At 43.8% G+C, this 12,578-nt stretch overlaps 1 protein-coding gene across 1 annotated transcript; it reads left to right on the forward strand.

The window, feature by feature from the left end:
- The first annotated feature begins 2,493 nt into the window (after positions 1-2,493).
- Positions 2,494-9,644, forward strand: LOC146059093 (uncharacterized). The gene is made up of 3 exons (XM_083171217.1): positions 2,494-2,720; positions 8,088-8,301; positions 9,127-9,644. Exons 1-3 carry the CDS (start codon positions 2,699-2,701, stop codon positions 9,212-9,214), a joined length of 324 nt encoding a protein of 107 aa, XP_083027343.1. The 5' UTR covers positions 2,494-2,698; the 3' UTR covers positions 9,215-9,644.
- The last annotated feature ends 2,934 nt before the right edge of the window (positions 9,645-12,578 follow it).

Genomic DNA, 12,578 nt, shown 5'->3' on the forward strand with positions numbered 1-12,578 from the left:
GTGTCCCATTCCTGGGGTTCCCTCTGATATTATTACTCGTGCGTACATACCTACCAACATGTCCCATTCCTGGGCTTCCCTCTGATATTATTACTTGTGCATACCTACCAACATGTACCATTCCTGGGCTTCCCTCTGATACTATGATTGCTATATATACATACATACCTACCAACATATCCCATTCCTGGGCTTCCCTCTGATATTATTACTCGTGCATACATACCTACCACCATGTCCCATTCCTGGGCTTCCCTCTGATACTATGATTGCTATATATATACATACATACCTACCAACATGTCCAATTCCTGGGCTTCCCTCTGATATTATTACTCGTGCATACATACCTACCACCTTGTCCCATTCCTGGGCTTCCCTCTGATACTATGATTGCTATATCATAGCAATCTGCTTGCCCACCCTCCTTCCAAAACTGCCACCCCCAGACTCTCCGGGTGGACCAAACAGAGGTAGAAGGAATGTTCAAGAGGGTCAACCCTAGGAAAGCTGGAGGCCCAGACGGAGTGTCTCCATCTGCCCTCAAGACCTGTGCAACACAGCTCGCCCCTATCTTTACCAGGATTTTCAACACTTCACTAGAAATGTGCAAGGTCCCCACCTGCTTCAAAGGCTCAATTATCGTCCCGGTACCCAAGAGCTCAACTGTGAAAGACCTCAATCACTACAGGCCGATTGCACTAACATCAGTGGTCATGAAAGTGCTTGAACGTATAATGCTGAACCACCTGAGAGTTGTTACAAATGCTCACCTCGACCCCCTGCAGTTTGCCTACCGAGCAAACAGAAGTGTCGAGGATGCAGTCAACCTAGGGCTGCACCACATTCTACAGCACCTGGACAGTCCAGGCACCTATGCAAGGATACTATTTGTTGATTTCAGCTCGGCATTCAACACTATCATCCCTCACATCCTGGAGCCAAAACTCCGTTCACTAGGAGTCCCAGAACCTACATGCTCCTGGATCACTGACTTCCTGACTGAAAGGAAACAGGCGGTGAAAGCAGGCGCATTCATGTCAAACACATGCACATCTAGCACCGGTGCCCCTCAAGGATGTGTCCTCTCCCCCCTGCTCTTCTCCCTCTACACAAACGACTGCACCTCAGCAGAACAGTCAGTAAAAATTATAAAATTTGCAGATGACACAACGGTTATCGGCCTAATCATGGATGGAAACGAGTCGGCATACAGACGGGTGGATCGGCTAACTAAATGGTGTAGCGGAAACAACCTTGACCTCAACCCCTCAAAACAGTGGAGATGGTGGTGGACTTCAGAAGGAAACCAAATGCCATGCACCCACTCATTATATCTGACAGAGTAGTGTCGAGGGTCGACTCCTTCAAATTCCTAGGAACAAAGATTTCCTGCGACCTCAAATGGGGTCCCAACATCATTACAACTGTCAAGAAGGCTCAGCAGTGGTTGTTCTTCCTGAGGCAACTCAAGAAATTCAACATCCCGCAGGAGCTGCTGCTCATCTTCTACACTGCCATAGTAGAGTCTGTCCTTTGCTCCTCACTCACAATCTGGTTCGGAGGAGCAACCGAGAATGACAGACGAAGGATGCAAAAAGTGGTGAGGATGGCAGAAAAGATCATTGGGGCGGAGCTCCCCACTGTCCAAGAACTATACCTAGCCAGGGTCAATAAGCGTGCAGGAAAGATCTTGGCGGACAAGCTACACCCTGGCCACAACCTGTTTGAACCCCTTCCGCCAGGCAGACGTTTTAGGTCCATCCCAGCAAAGATGACAAGAACTACAAAAGGCTACTTCCCAATAGCTGTCCACCAACTAAACCATATTGAACGTACCAAATACTAAATACGAACTCGAACTGTTCTAGATATATGTGAAATGTATGTGATGTATGTTTATGCCTCTCTTCCCACCCCCTTTGTGTTCCCTGATTGTTGCTGCACTGTTACCACAAAAAATTCCAAGCATACGCAAGTATACCTGGCCAATAAAGATGATTCTGATTCTGATATATACATACATACCTACCAACATATCCTATTCCTGGGCTTCCCCCTGATATTATTACTCGTGTATACATACCTACCAACATGTCCCATTCCTTGGCTTCCCTCTGATATTAGGATTGCTATATACATACATACCTACCAACATGTCCCATTCCTTGGCTTCCCTCTGATATTAGGATTGCTGTCACCTGTGTTGAACTGGTTACTTGCTAAGAAAGGTGTTGTCAATCATAAAATAAGAGCAGGGATGGCGATCGATTAATAGTCATCGATGGTTTATGGATGATGTAGAATTTTTTGATGGGTTAGACCCGATGGTTTCCCTTTATCGATGGGGTAAACCCGATGGTTTCCCTTTATCGAGGGTGCATATATCAATGGTGTCTATTTATATAAATATGCCAGTTACAGCTGGCTCCATTGACCTGATCTGTTCTATTGTTTCCATGGTAGAAAGTGCTTGCACTGCGGAGAGTTATGTAGTCACAGCTCATGATGTCTCTTCCTCTGCTCCTTACAGCCAAGCAAGTCTGCGAGGCTTAAGAAGGGAGCGGCAAAGCACCCCACCAGTGTGCAGCCCCCCACCAGCGAGCAGACCCCCGTGTCTAATGTGTCTGGTGAACGCCCCACTGAGCTGGATACTACTCTGGTCACAGAGGACGTGGCAGCAGTCGTGGCAGAGATCATGGAGTACCTGATCAGTGAAGGTAAGCTTCCCCCAGGTGCAGAGGCATAACTAGTATATATGTGATAAGCCGGGAGTTCTGTGACAGGCTGGTAACTAGTATATATGTAATAGGCTGGGAGTTCTGTGACAGGCTGGTAACTAGTATATATGTAATAGGCTAGGAGATCTGTGACAGGCAGGTAACTAGTATATATGTAATAGGCTGGGAGTTCTGTGACAGGCAGGTAACTAGTATATATGTAATAATCTGGGAGATCTGTGACAGGCTGGTAACTAGTATATATGTGATAAGCTGGGAGTTCTGTGACAGGCTGGTAACTAGTATATATGTAATAAGCTGGGAGTTCTGTGAGAGGCAGGTAACTAGTATATATGTAATTGACAGGCTGGTAACTAGTATAGATGTAATCGACTGGGAGTTCTGTGACAGGCTGATAACTAGTATATATGTAATAATCTGGGAGATCTGTGACAGGCTGGTAACTAATATATATGTAATAGGCTGGGAGTTCTGTGACAGGCTGGTAACAAGTATAAATGTAATAGGCTGGGAGTTCTGTGACAGGCTGGTAACTAGTATATATGTAATTGATAGGCATTTAACTAGTATAGATGTAATCGACTGGGAGTTCTGTGACAGGCTGATAACTAGTATATATGTAATAATCTGGGAGATCTGTGACAGGCTGGTAACTAGTATATATGTAATAGGCTGGGAGTTCTGTGACAGGCTGGTAACTAGTATATATGTAATAGGCTGGGAGTTCTGTGACAGGCAGGTAACTAGTATATATGTAATTGACAGGCTGGTAACTAGTATATATGTAATAAACTGGGAGTTCTGTGACAGGCTGGTAACTAGTATAATGTAATAAGTTGGGAGTTCTGTGACAGGCAGGTAACTAATATATATGTAATATCCTGGAAGTTCTGTGACGGGCAGGTAACTAGTATATATGTAATAGGCTGGGAGTTCTCTGACAGGCAGGTAACTAGTATATATGTAATAATCTGGGAGTTCTGTGACAGGCAGGTAACTAGTATATACTGTATGTAATAAGCTGGGAGTTCTGTGACAGGCAGGTAACTAATACCACTTTTACACCAGAATGCCGGGTAGGACCCGGGAAATTGAACCCGGGAAATTACCAGGGCATGCCCTGCCTCAGACCCCATTTACACTGCACTTCAATCCAGGTTATTCCCGGGTAATGCCCTTTTACACTGAGAACGGATCAGCCCTGCCTTTCCTTGCTGCTGTCATTAAAAAATGGATTTTTGGCCTGTTGATGAGGTCACAACAAATGGAACATGACACTCCTCAAGTTTTTTTGCTTTATTAAGCTGAAAATATGCATAAAATCATCATACATTGGAATCTTTATAGATGTAATGCATTCTCATAAAGAAAGATGAAGATGCGTATGAATACAAACGTGTAACACACTGGGACACACTGTGTGACAGCCAGCGTGTGTTCCTGCAGATGAGGCTGTAAACTCACTGGGGAGAGTGCTTCCAGCACAGACTGTTGCTGTAGTGTAGGGCACAGTCTGCACACAGCGTGGTAACGCTGCTTCTGCTGCTGCTCCATGTGCCCTGTGCGGTAGAAGTATCCAATCAGCTCTTCGTGGCCTTCTCCCTGCTAAATAACCCGGATAATGACCATTTACACCACCCTGAGCCCCGGATAAGCCCCGTGTCCGACCCTGAACATTTGCCGGGTCAGATCCCCGGGAAACAGGACCCGGGTTATTTTTTTTCAGCCCATTTACACCATGCCCTGCCCCTGACTGGAGAGGCAATATCCCGGGTCCAACCTCTGGTGTAAAAGGGGTATAATATATATGAAAAAAGCTGGGAGTTCTGTGACAGACTGGTAACTAGTATATACTGTATGTTATAGGCTGGGAGGTCTGTGACAGGCAGGTAACTAGTATATATGTAATAGGCTGGGAGATCTGTGACAGGCAGGTAACTACTATATATGTAATAGGCTGGGAGATCTGTGATAGGCTGGTAACTAGTATATATGTAATAAGCTGGGAGTTCTGTGACAGGCAGGTAACTACTATATATGTAATAGGCTGGGAGTTCTGTGACAGACTGGTAACTAGTATATACTGTATGTTATAGGCTGGGAGGTCTGTGACAGGCAGGTAACTAGTATATATGTAATAGGCAGGGAGTTATGTTACAGGCTGGTAACTAGTATATATGTAATAGGCTAGGAGTTATGTGACAGGCTGGTAACTAGTATATATGTAATAGACTGGGAGTTCTGTGACAGGCAGGTAACTACTATATATGTAATAGGCTGGGAGATCTGTGACAGGCTGGTAACTAGTATATTTGTAATAAGCTGGGAGTTCTGTGACAGGCAGGTAACCATAGGCATGCGCAGCACATTTTATTAGGGGGTGCACCATCAAAGGGGTGTGCCTAGCACCACATCTTAAACATGTATAACACCGCCCAATGGGTGTGTCTAACAGCACCAATCAGGCGTGTCTACCATCATCTATTGGTACTTGCTACAATATAAAATGTCTCTCAGTATAATAATACATACAAATAAAGTAAAAAAATATATGGATGACATGTAGTGATATGACAATGGTCTGGTACAAGTAACAATGCAAAACACACATAACTGATTGATGGGCGCTTCTTTCAATGGAATACAGTTCTAAAAAGCAAAAGTCTTTGGTAAAAGGTATTGCTGGTAGGGAGGTGTTCTTAAGGGTGGGCACAGCATTAGGGGGTGCCTGTGCACCCATAAGACTCAATGTGCGCACACCTATGCAGGTAACTAGTATATATGTAATAGGCTGCGAGATCTGTGACAGGCAGGTAACTAGTATATATATATATATGTAATAAGCTGGGAGTTCTGTGACAGGCTGGTAACTAGTATATTTGTAATAAGCTGGGAGATCTGTGACAGGCAGGTAACTAGTATATATGTAATAGGCTGGGAGTTCTTTGACAGGCAGGTAACTAGTATACATGTAATAGGCTGGGAGATCTGTGACAGGCAGGTAACTAGTATATATGTAATAGGCTGGGAGTTCTGTGACAGGCAGGTAACTAGTATATATGTAATAGGCTAGGAGTTCTGTGACAGGCAGGTAACTAGTATATATGTAATAGGCTGGGAGTTATGTGACAGGCTGGTAACTAGTATATTTGTAATAAGCTGGGAGATCTGTGACAGGCAGGTAACTAGTATATATGTAATAGGCTGGGAGTTCTTTGACAGGCAGGTAACTAGTATATATGTAATAGGCTGGGAGATCTGTGACAGGCAGGTAACTAGTATATATGTAATAGGCTGGGAGTTCTGTGACAGGCAGGTAACTAGTATATATGTAATAGGCTGGGAGTTCTGAGACAGGCAGGTAACTAGTATATATGTAATAGGCTGGGAGTTCTGTGACAGGCAGGTAACTAGTATATATGTAATAGGCTGGGAGTTATGTGACAGGCTGGTAACTAGTATATTTGTAATAAGCTGGGATATCTGTGACAGGCAGGTAACTAGTATATATGTAATAGGCTGGGAGATCTGTGACAGGCTGGTAACTAGTATATTTGTAATAAGCTGGGAGATCTGGGACAGGCAGGTAACTAGTATATATGTAATAGGCAGGGAGTTATGTGACAGGCAGGTAACGAGTATATATGTAATAGGCAGGGAGTTATGTGACAGGCAGGTAACGAGTATATATGTAATAGGCTGGGAGTTATGTGACAGGCAGGTAACTAGTATATATGTAATAGGCTGGGAGTTCTTTGACACGCTGGTAACGAGTATATATGTAATAGGCAGGGAGTTATGTGACAGGCAGGTAACGAGTATATATGTAATAAGCTGGGAGTTATGTGACAGGCTGGTAACTAGTATATATGTAATAGGCTGGGAGATCTGTGACAGGCTGGTAACTAGTATATTTGTAATAAGCTGGGAGTTATGTGACAGGCTGGTAACTAGTATATATGTAATAGGCTGGGAGTTCTGTGACAGGCAGGTAACTAGTATATTTGTAATAAGCTGGGAGTTATGTGACAGGCTGGTAACTAGTATATATGTAATAGGCTGGGAGTTCTGTGACAGGCTGGTAACTAGTATATTTGTAATAAGCTGGGAGATCTGTGACAGGCAGGTAACTAGTATATATGTAATAGGCAGGGAGTTATGTGACAGGCAGGTAACGAGTATATATGTAATAGGCTTGGAGTTATGTGACAGGCAGGTAACTAGTATATATGTAATAGGCTGGGAGTTATGTGACAGGCAGGTAACTAGTATATATGTAATAGGCAGGGAGTTATGTTACAGGCTGGTAACTAGTATATATGTAATAGGCAGGGAGTTCTGTGACAGGCTGGTAACTAGTATATTTGTAATAAGCTGGGAGATCTCTGACAGGCAGGTAACTAGTATATATGTAATAGGCAGGGAGTTATGTTACAGGCTGGTAACTAGTATATATGTAATAGGCTGGGAGTTATGTGACAGGCAGGTAACTAGTATATTTGTAATAAGCTGGGAGTTATGTGACAGGCAGGTAACTAGTATATATGTAATAGGCTGGGAGTTATGTGACAGGCAGGTAACTAGTATATATGTAATAGGCAGGGAGTTATGTGACAGGCAGGTAACGAGTATATATGTAATAAGCTGGGAGTTATGTGACAGGCTGGTAACTAGTATATATGTAATAGGCTGGGAGATCTGTGACAGGCTGGTAACTAGTATATTTGTAATAAGCTGGGAGTTATGTGACAGGCTGGTAACTACTATATATGTTATAGGCTAGGAGTTATGTGACAGGCTGGTAACTAGTATATATGTAATAGGCTGGGAGTTCTGTGACAGGCTGGTAACTAGTATATATGTAATAGGCTGGGAGTTCTGTGACAGGCTGGTAACTAGTATATATGTAATAGGCAGGGAGTTATGTTACAGGCTGGTAACTAGTATATATGTAATAGGCAGGGAGTTATGTTACAGGCTGGTAACTAGTATATATGTAATAGGCAGGGAGTTATGTGACAGGCAGGTAACTAGTATATATGTAATAGGCTGGGAGATCTGTGACAGGCTGGTAACTAGTATATATGTAATAGGCTGGGAGTTATGTGACAGGCAGGTAACTAGTATATATGTAATAGGCTGGGAGATCTGTGAGGGGACAGGAGCTTGTTATCTCACCAGCCTGATTCTGCCTTATACATTATTCTGCTTTATATCTACAGAGGAGATTGCGCCTTCGAACAGATCTCGCAGCCTGTTAGATATAGCCAATAAACAGCATGGGGTACATTTACTATAATAACGAGCTGATGTTGTCCATAGCAACTTCTGTCTATCATTTTATAGCCTGCAAGAGTGAGGTGAAGAGGTGTGAGGAGTCCCCAGTGTCCATGATGACGGATGACACCGTATCATCTTATGACATCTCCAATAGCAGCAGCAGTGGCTATTATAACCTGACGGACCGGTCATCATCCTCATCAGACACCAGCAGCACCAGCTCTGAATCCTCTGATTCCTCCTCAGATACCTCAGATACCATGAGTGACTCCTCGCGCAGGTAGGTTGCCGGCACAATACTCGCGTCCTCCCTGCTCTGGTCTCTGGGGTGGATTTCAGGTCTCTTGTCTTACACACATGCCGTGATGTAGAAACGTTATCTCCATATCTGCTGCAGCTGGGGCTGCTACACAAGTTCTACCACACAGAGCGCTGATAGGCTGGTATTCTACTTGTATGACATACACGTATATATCATGATACTTATGAGTGTAACAATATAAGAAGAGCAATGCTACAGGAGAAATGAAGTCATGTAAATTATATACGTAGCGATATTATCAGTGATCTGAATGATGCTAGATCGCTCAGCGCACAGCGCTCAGCACACAGCGCTCAGGACTGCACCAGTGCTCTGCGTTGAACGATCTGTCACTGCCCACGTTCTCAAAAGAGAGAACACAGGTGATGACTAGATTATTACTGCATGTAGTATCTATATCTCCCAGCGAGAGCGACGCACGGGGCCACACATCACTATCGCTATGGGCCCTACATACAGTGATGTGTGCTTCATTTCTAGGCAATCTAGTCAGATCACTTAGAAAAAAGGCCCAAATCTCTGGGTGTGTAGCCCCATTAGAGGGATCTCACATCACTGTACGCTGGGCTTTCTGTATGGGGCCGTCCTTGTCATGTCACACCCACAGTATCAGCGCTCTTATTGGTCCAAAGAGGACTCACACAGAGAAATGTAGTCAGTAAGGGCCACTAACATGGTGCAGGTGCTAGATAGCAGCATGCCAGGGAATAATGAGATGACTTGTACATGGCAAACGTTTGTGTCTTTACAATAACAGTCACTGATCAAAGTTTGTTTTTATAGGACGGTCATCTACAAGACACATATTGATGTTGGCTTCCTATGGCAGGAGTGGCAGGAGGAGGACGGAATGCCAAGTTTTTACATTTAACCTGGAAATCAGACTCACTGAGCCCTAACATCACCTATCCCATAACCTGGGAACTTGTTTTGAAAAGTTTTGTTGATTTGACTTGTGTCAGTTACTGCATTAAACTTGATCATTATAAGTTTGTGCAACTGTTAAAGCCAGCCCCGTTGACGGCTATTCCCCCAAGCTAGTCCCGTTGACGGCTATTCCCCCTACCCAAGCCAGTCCCGTTGACGGCTAATCCCCCTACCCAAGCCAGTCCCGTTGACGGCTAATCCCCCTACCCAAGCCATCCCGTTGACGGCTAATCCCCCTACCCAAACCTGTCCTGTTGACAGGTAATACCCCTACCCCCAATCTCTGTCTTCACAACTCCCTCTCTCCATATCCAGCAAGTTTGAAACATCATTTTGCTCTCAGTTTCTATGGAGTAATTTGGTCGCTGAGCGGCCTCTATATGAATCTGTTGTTGTCATCAATAAAAAGCAAGACAAGCCAATCAGTGTCTGATGTGTTATTTCCCACTAATGTCAATGTTTCCCATTGTACTACTGTACTGGTCTGACCCATATTCATGTGTTAACCCTTTGAGGGCCAAGTGAATTTGTCAAAATAGGTGTAAAAATTGCCAAAGAAACATTTCTCTCCATCATAATGACCTGTAATGTTTGCCTAATATACAGTAGGAAACAATCTTTTTTTACTCAACATTTTTATTTTAATCTATATAACAAATGTGACTGACACTGGTATTTTTAAAGGATATTTTGCAGATCTCTCTCAGAGATGTTGGCACTCAAATGAATAAATAGCTGTGATAAAGTATATGGTAAGTTGGTGCAGTACTGTGGGCTATAAGGATCTGTGCAGCTACACCATACTATTTTTTGGAAAACCGGGAGGGGAGCTCCGGTAGGATGTAAGAGGGGTGTGATGGAGGTGGGGCTTATGGTAATGTCCCATACTGGGGGAGTGGCCTGCGCGAACATGTCATCTTGGCCATGTTCGCTGCTGTGCCATGCCAGTATTACAATATGCATCATTTGGTCCCCACAGACCCACCACAAAGGGTGGATACAGGAGAATGTCAGCATTCCAGGGGTATATAAATATTTAATAAGAAGAGAGCGCTTCAAAATATAAAGCCAATTTATAAAAAAAAATACATATTTAACCATTAAAAAAATACACAACATATAATGAAGAAAATTACATATACATAATTATATATAATAATAATAATAATAATAATAATAATAATAATAATAAAGAGGTGTATCACTTTAAAAACACATGTACATCAAAACTGCAACTCTGGTGTTTAAGCATAAAGTCTGCAATTTATATTTCAGGAGGATAGATCTGCACCTATTGGATACCTCAGGTGTGTAGTCTCCAATGTTCCACACAATCTCCCTTGTGGGATTATAATTGCATTGAAATTGGAAGCAACTGTATAGTCATCGGAGGAACCAGTGCCAGATTAAGCCTTCAGGGGACCCGGGGTACTTTAGACAGGGGGGCCCCCTTGCACTTGTCATTACTGGCCGCAAACTGCATGGGAGAATATTACACTGTCAAAACACAGAGTAATGGCAGAATAAACTTGGTCAATCGGTAACTGCGGGGGAGATCAGAGCCGGATTAACAATGGGCCTGATGGAGCTATAGCTCCAGGCCCACTCTCCAAATAGGCCCATTTTGTAGCTGAGGGTCAGGGCTTTCCAACAAGACCAGCCCCGCGTCGCTAGCCCCCCGGGAACCGGAGATACCGCCAGGCAAACCTGGAACGTTTTCCCCATAGGATAACATGGGACCCGCTAATTCCGACCTCCACCCGGTTCCAACGGCTGCCAGTTCCCCCTACAGCATCACAGAAACTCGAGGTTGATCTCAGTCGAACCCAAATTGCTGGGCCCTCAATATGATACCTAGTCCATATGGGTTCATTGGTTCTAGAGATATTGCAGGTAAAACTATTTGTTTTTCATTTCTGAAATGTAATTTCATGGCTGTTCATGTTGTTTGAGGACAGATTTCTCTGGAACCAAACGGCCCAGTTTCACTGGACCAAAATCATTCAAAGGCTACATGTAAATGGGTCAGTTGGTTCCGAAGATATAGCTGGTTGTTTAAAAGGGGGCGGGGTGGTTTTCTCTCCCCCTCACACCAGAAAATGCACGGACTAGGCTGTTGTAAAAGGGGCCAGTCCAAGAATATCCCTGCATGATCCTGGGACCATATTCCCTGCATTTTCTGGTATGAAAGGGGTATTATTTCAAAATAGCCGGGACATGCAGTGCTCTGAATACAGTCGGGCAGCCCCCTGCTCTCTGCCCGGCTGTTAATGGCTGTCATTTCTGCCCAGCGATGACTGTCCCCCAGTTACCGCGAGCATGTATTCCCCCTTGGCAATGAGCATGTAAGCCCACATGGCAAAGAGCATGGAACCCCTGGCAATGAGCATGGAACCCCTGGCAATGAGCATGTAGGTAAGCAACATTTATGTAGCATAATTTTTAATAGGCATTATGGTGTTTGGCATAATACGTAATGGATATTATGGTGTGAGGCTTAACATGTAATGGGCATTATGGTGTAAATTTTTAATGTGCGCCTTTGGCGCGCAATGCCCCTATTTATGAAGCATATTGTGCATTATTGCTCAATCTGTTTGGTATAGTGCAGGCATGTCCAAACTATGGCCCTCCAGCTGTGAAACTACAAGTCCCATCATGCATTGCCACAATTTTGCAATTAGGGAATGCTAAAACTACTGTATGTCAAGGCATTCTGGGACGTGTAGTTTCACAACAGCTGGAGGGCCACTATTTGGACATGCCCGGTATAGTGTGTATTTTGGCTAAATCGATGTGGCAAAATGTGAATTTTGCCTTAATCTGTGTGGCATAACATGAATTTTGACTCAATCTGTGTGCCATAGTGGGAATTTTTGCTCAATCGGTGTGAATTTTGTCTCATTCCATGTGGCATAGTGTGTAAGAAGCAAGTACAGTATAAGTTACTATTGTGTTGCATGATTTGTATAAGGGGTATATGGTGTGGTAAATTTAGGTTACCACATAAAAGGTGCTGACATATTGTCTACCAAGTTTCGGTTTTCAGTATTTTTTTATGACAGGAGTGCCGCCTGACCCCGCAAGTATCTTAGGACATCTGCGTCCTGCGGGTGCACCTTTGGAGTGCACCCACCAATATATCTCCCTGCATTTTTCTTATGCCAGACCCCTGCCTTTTCCAGGCATATATAATTAGTTGAACGTATTTACACAAATAGAGACACATCCATGAGCAGACCACCAAACAGAACACTGGTCACGCCACCCACATTATTAGGTGCGGGCCGCAACCCCAATTATTGCGC

Source organism: Crinia signifera, chromosome 2, assembly GCF_055691185.1.
Source record: "Crinia signifera chromosome 2, ASM5569118v1, whole genome shotgun sequence".
Classification (NCBI taxonomy): domain Eukaryota; kingdom Metazoa; phylum Chordata; class Amphibia; order Anura; family Myobatrachidae; genus Crinia; species Crinia signifera.

What these genes read in the sequence shown, in the direction of transcription:
- LOC146059093 (XM_083171217.1), top strand. Translation starts at nt 2,699, where the DNA reads ATGGAGTACCTGATCAGTGAAG. An exon ending in GGAGTACCTGATCAGTGAAG is followed by an intron (nt 2,721 to 8,087) that starts GTAAGCTTCCCC and finishes ATCATTTTATAG; the next exon opens with CCTGCAAGAGTGAGGTGAAG. An exon ending in ATGAGTGACTCCTCGCGCAG is followed by an intron (nt 8,302 to 9,126) that starts GTAGGTTGCCGG and finishes TTGTTTTTATAG; the next exon opens with GACGGTCATCTACAAGACAC.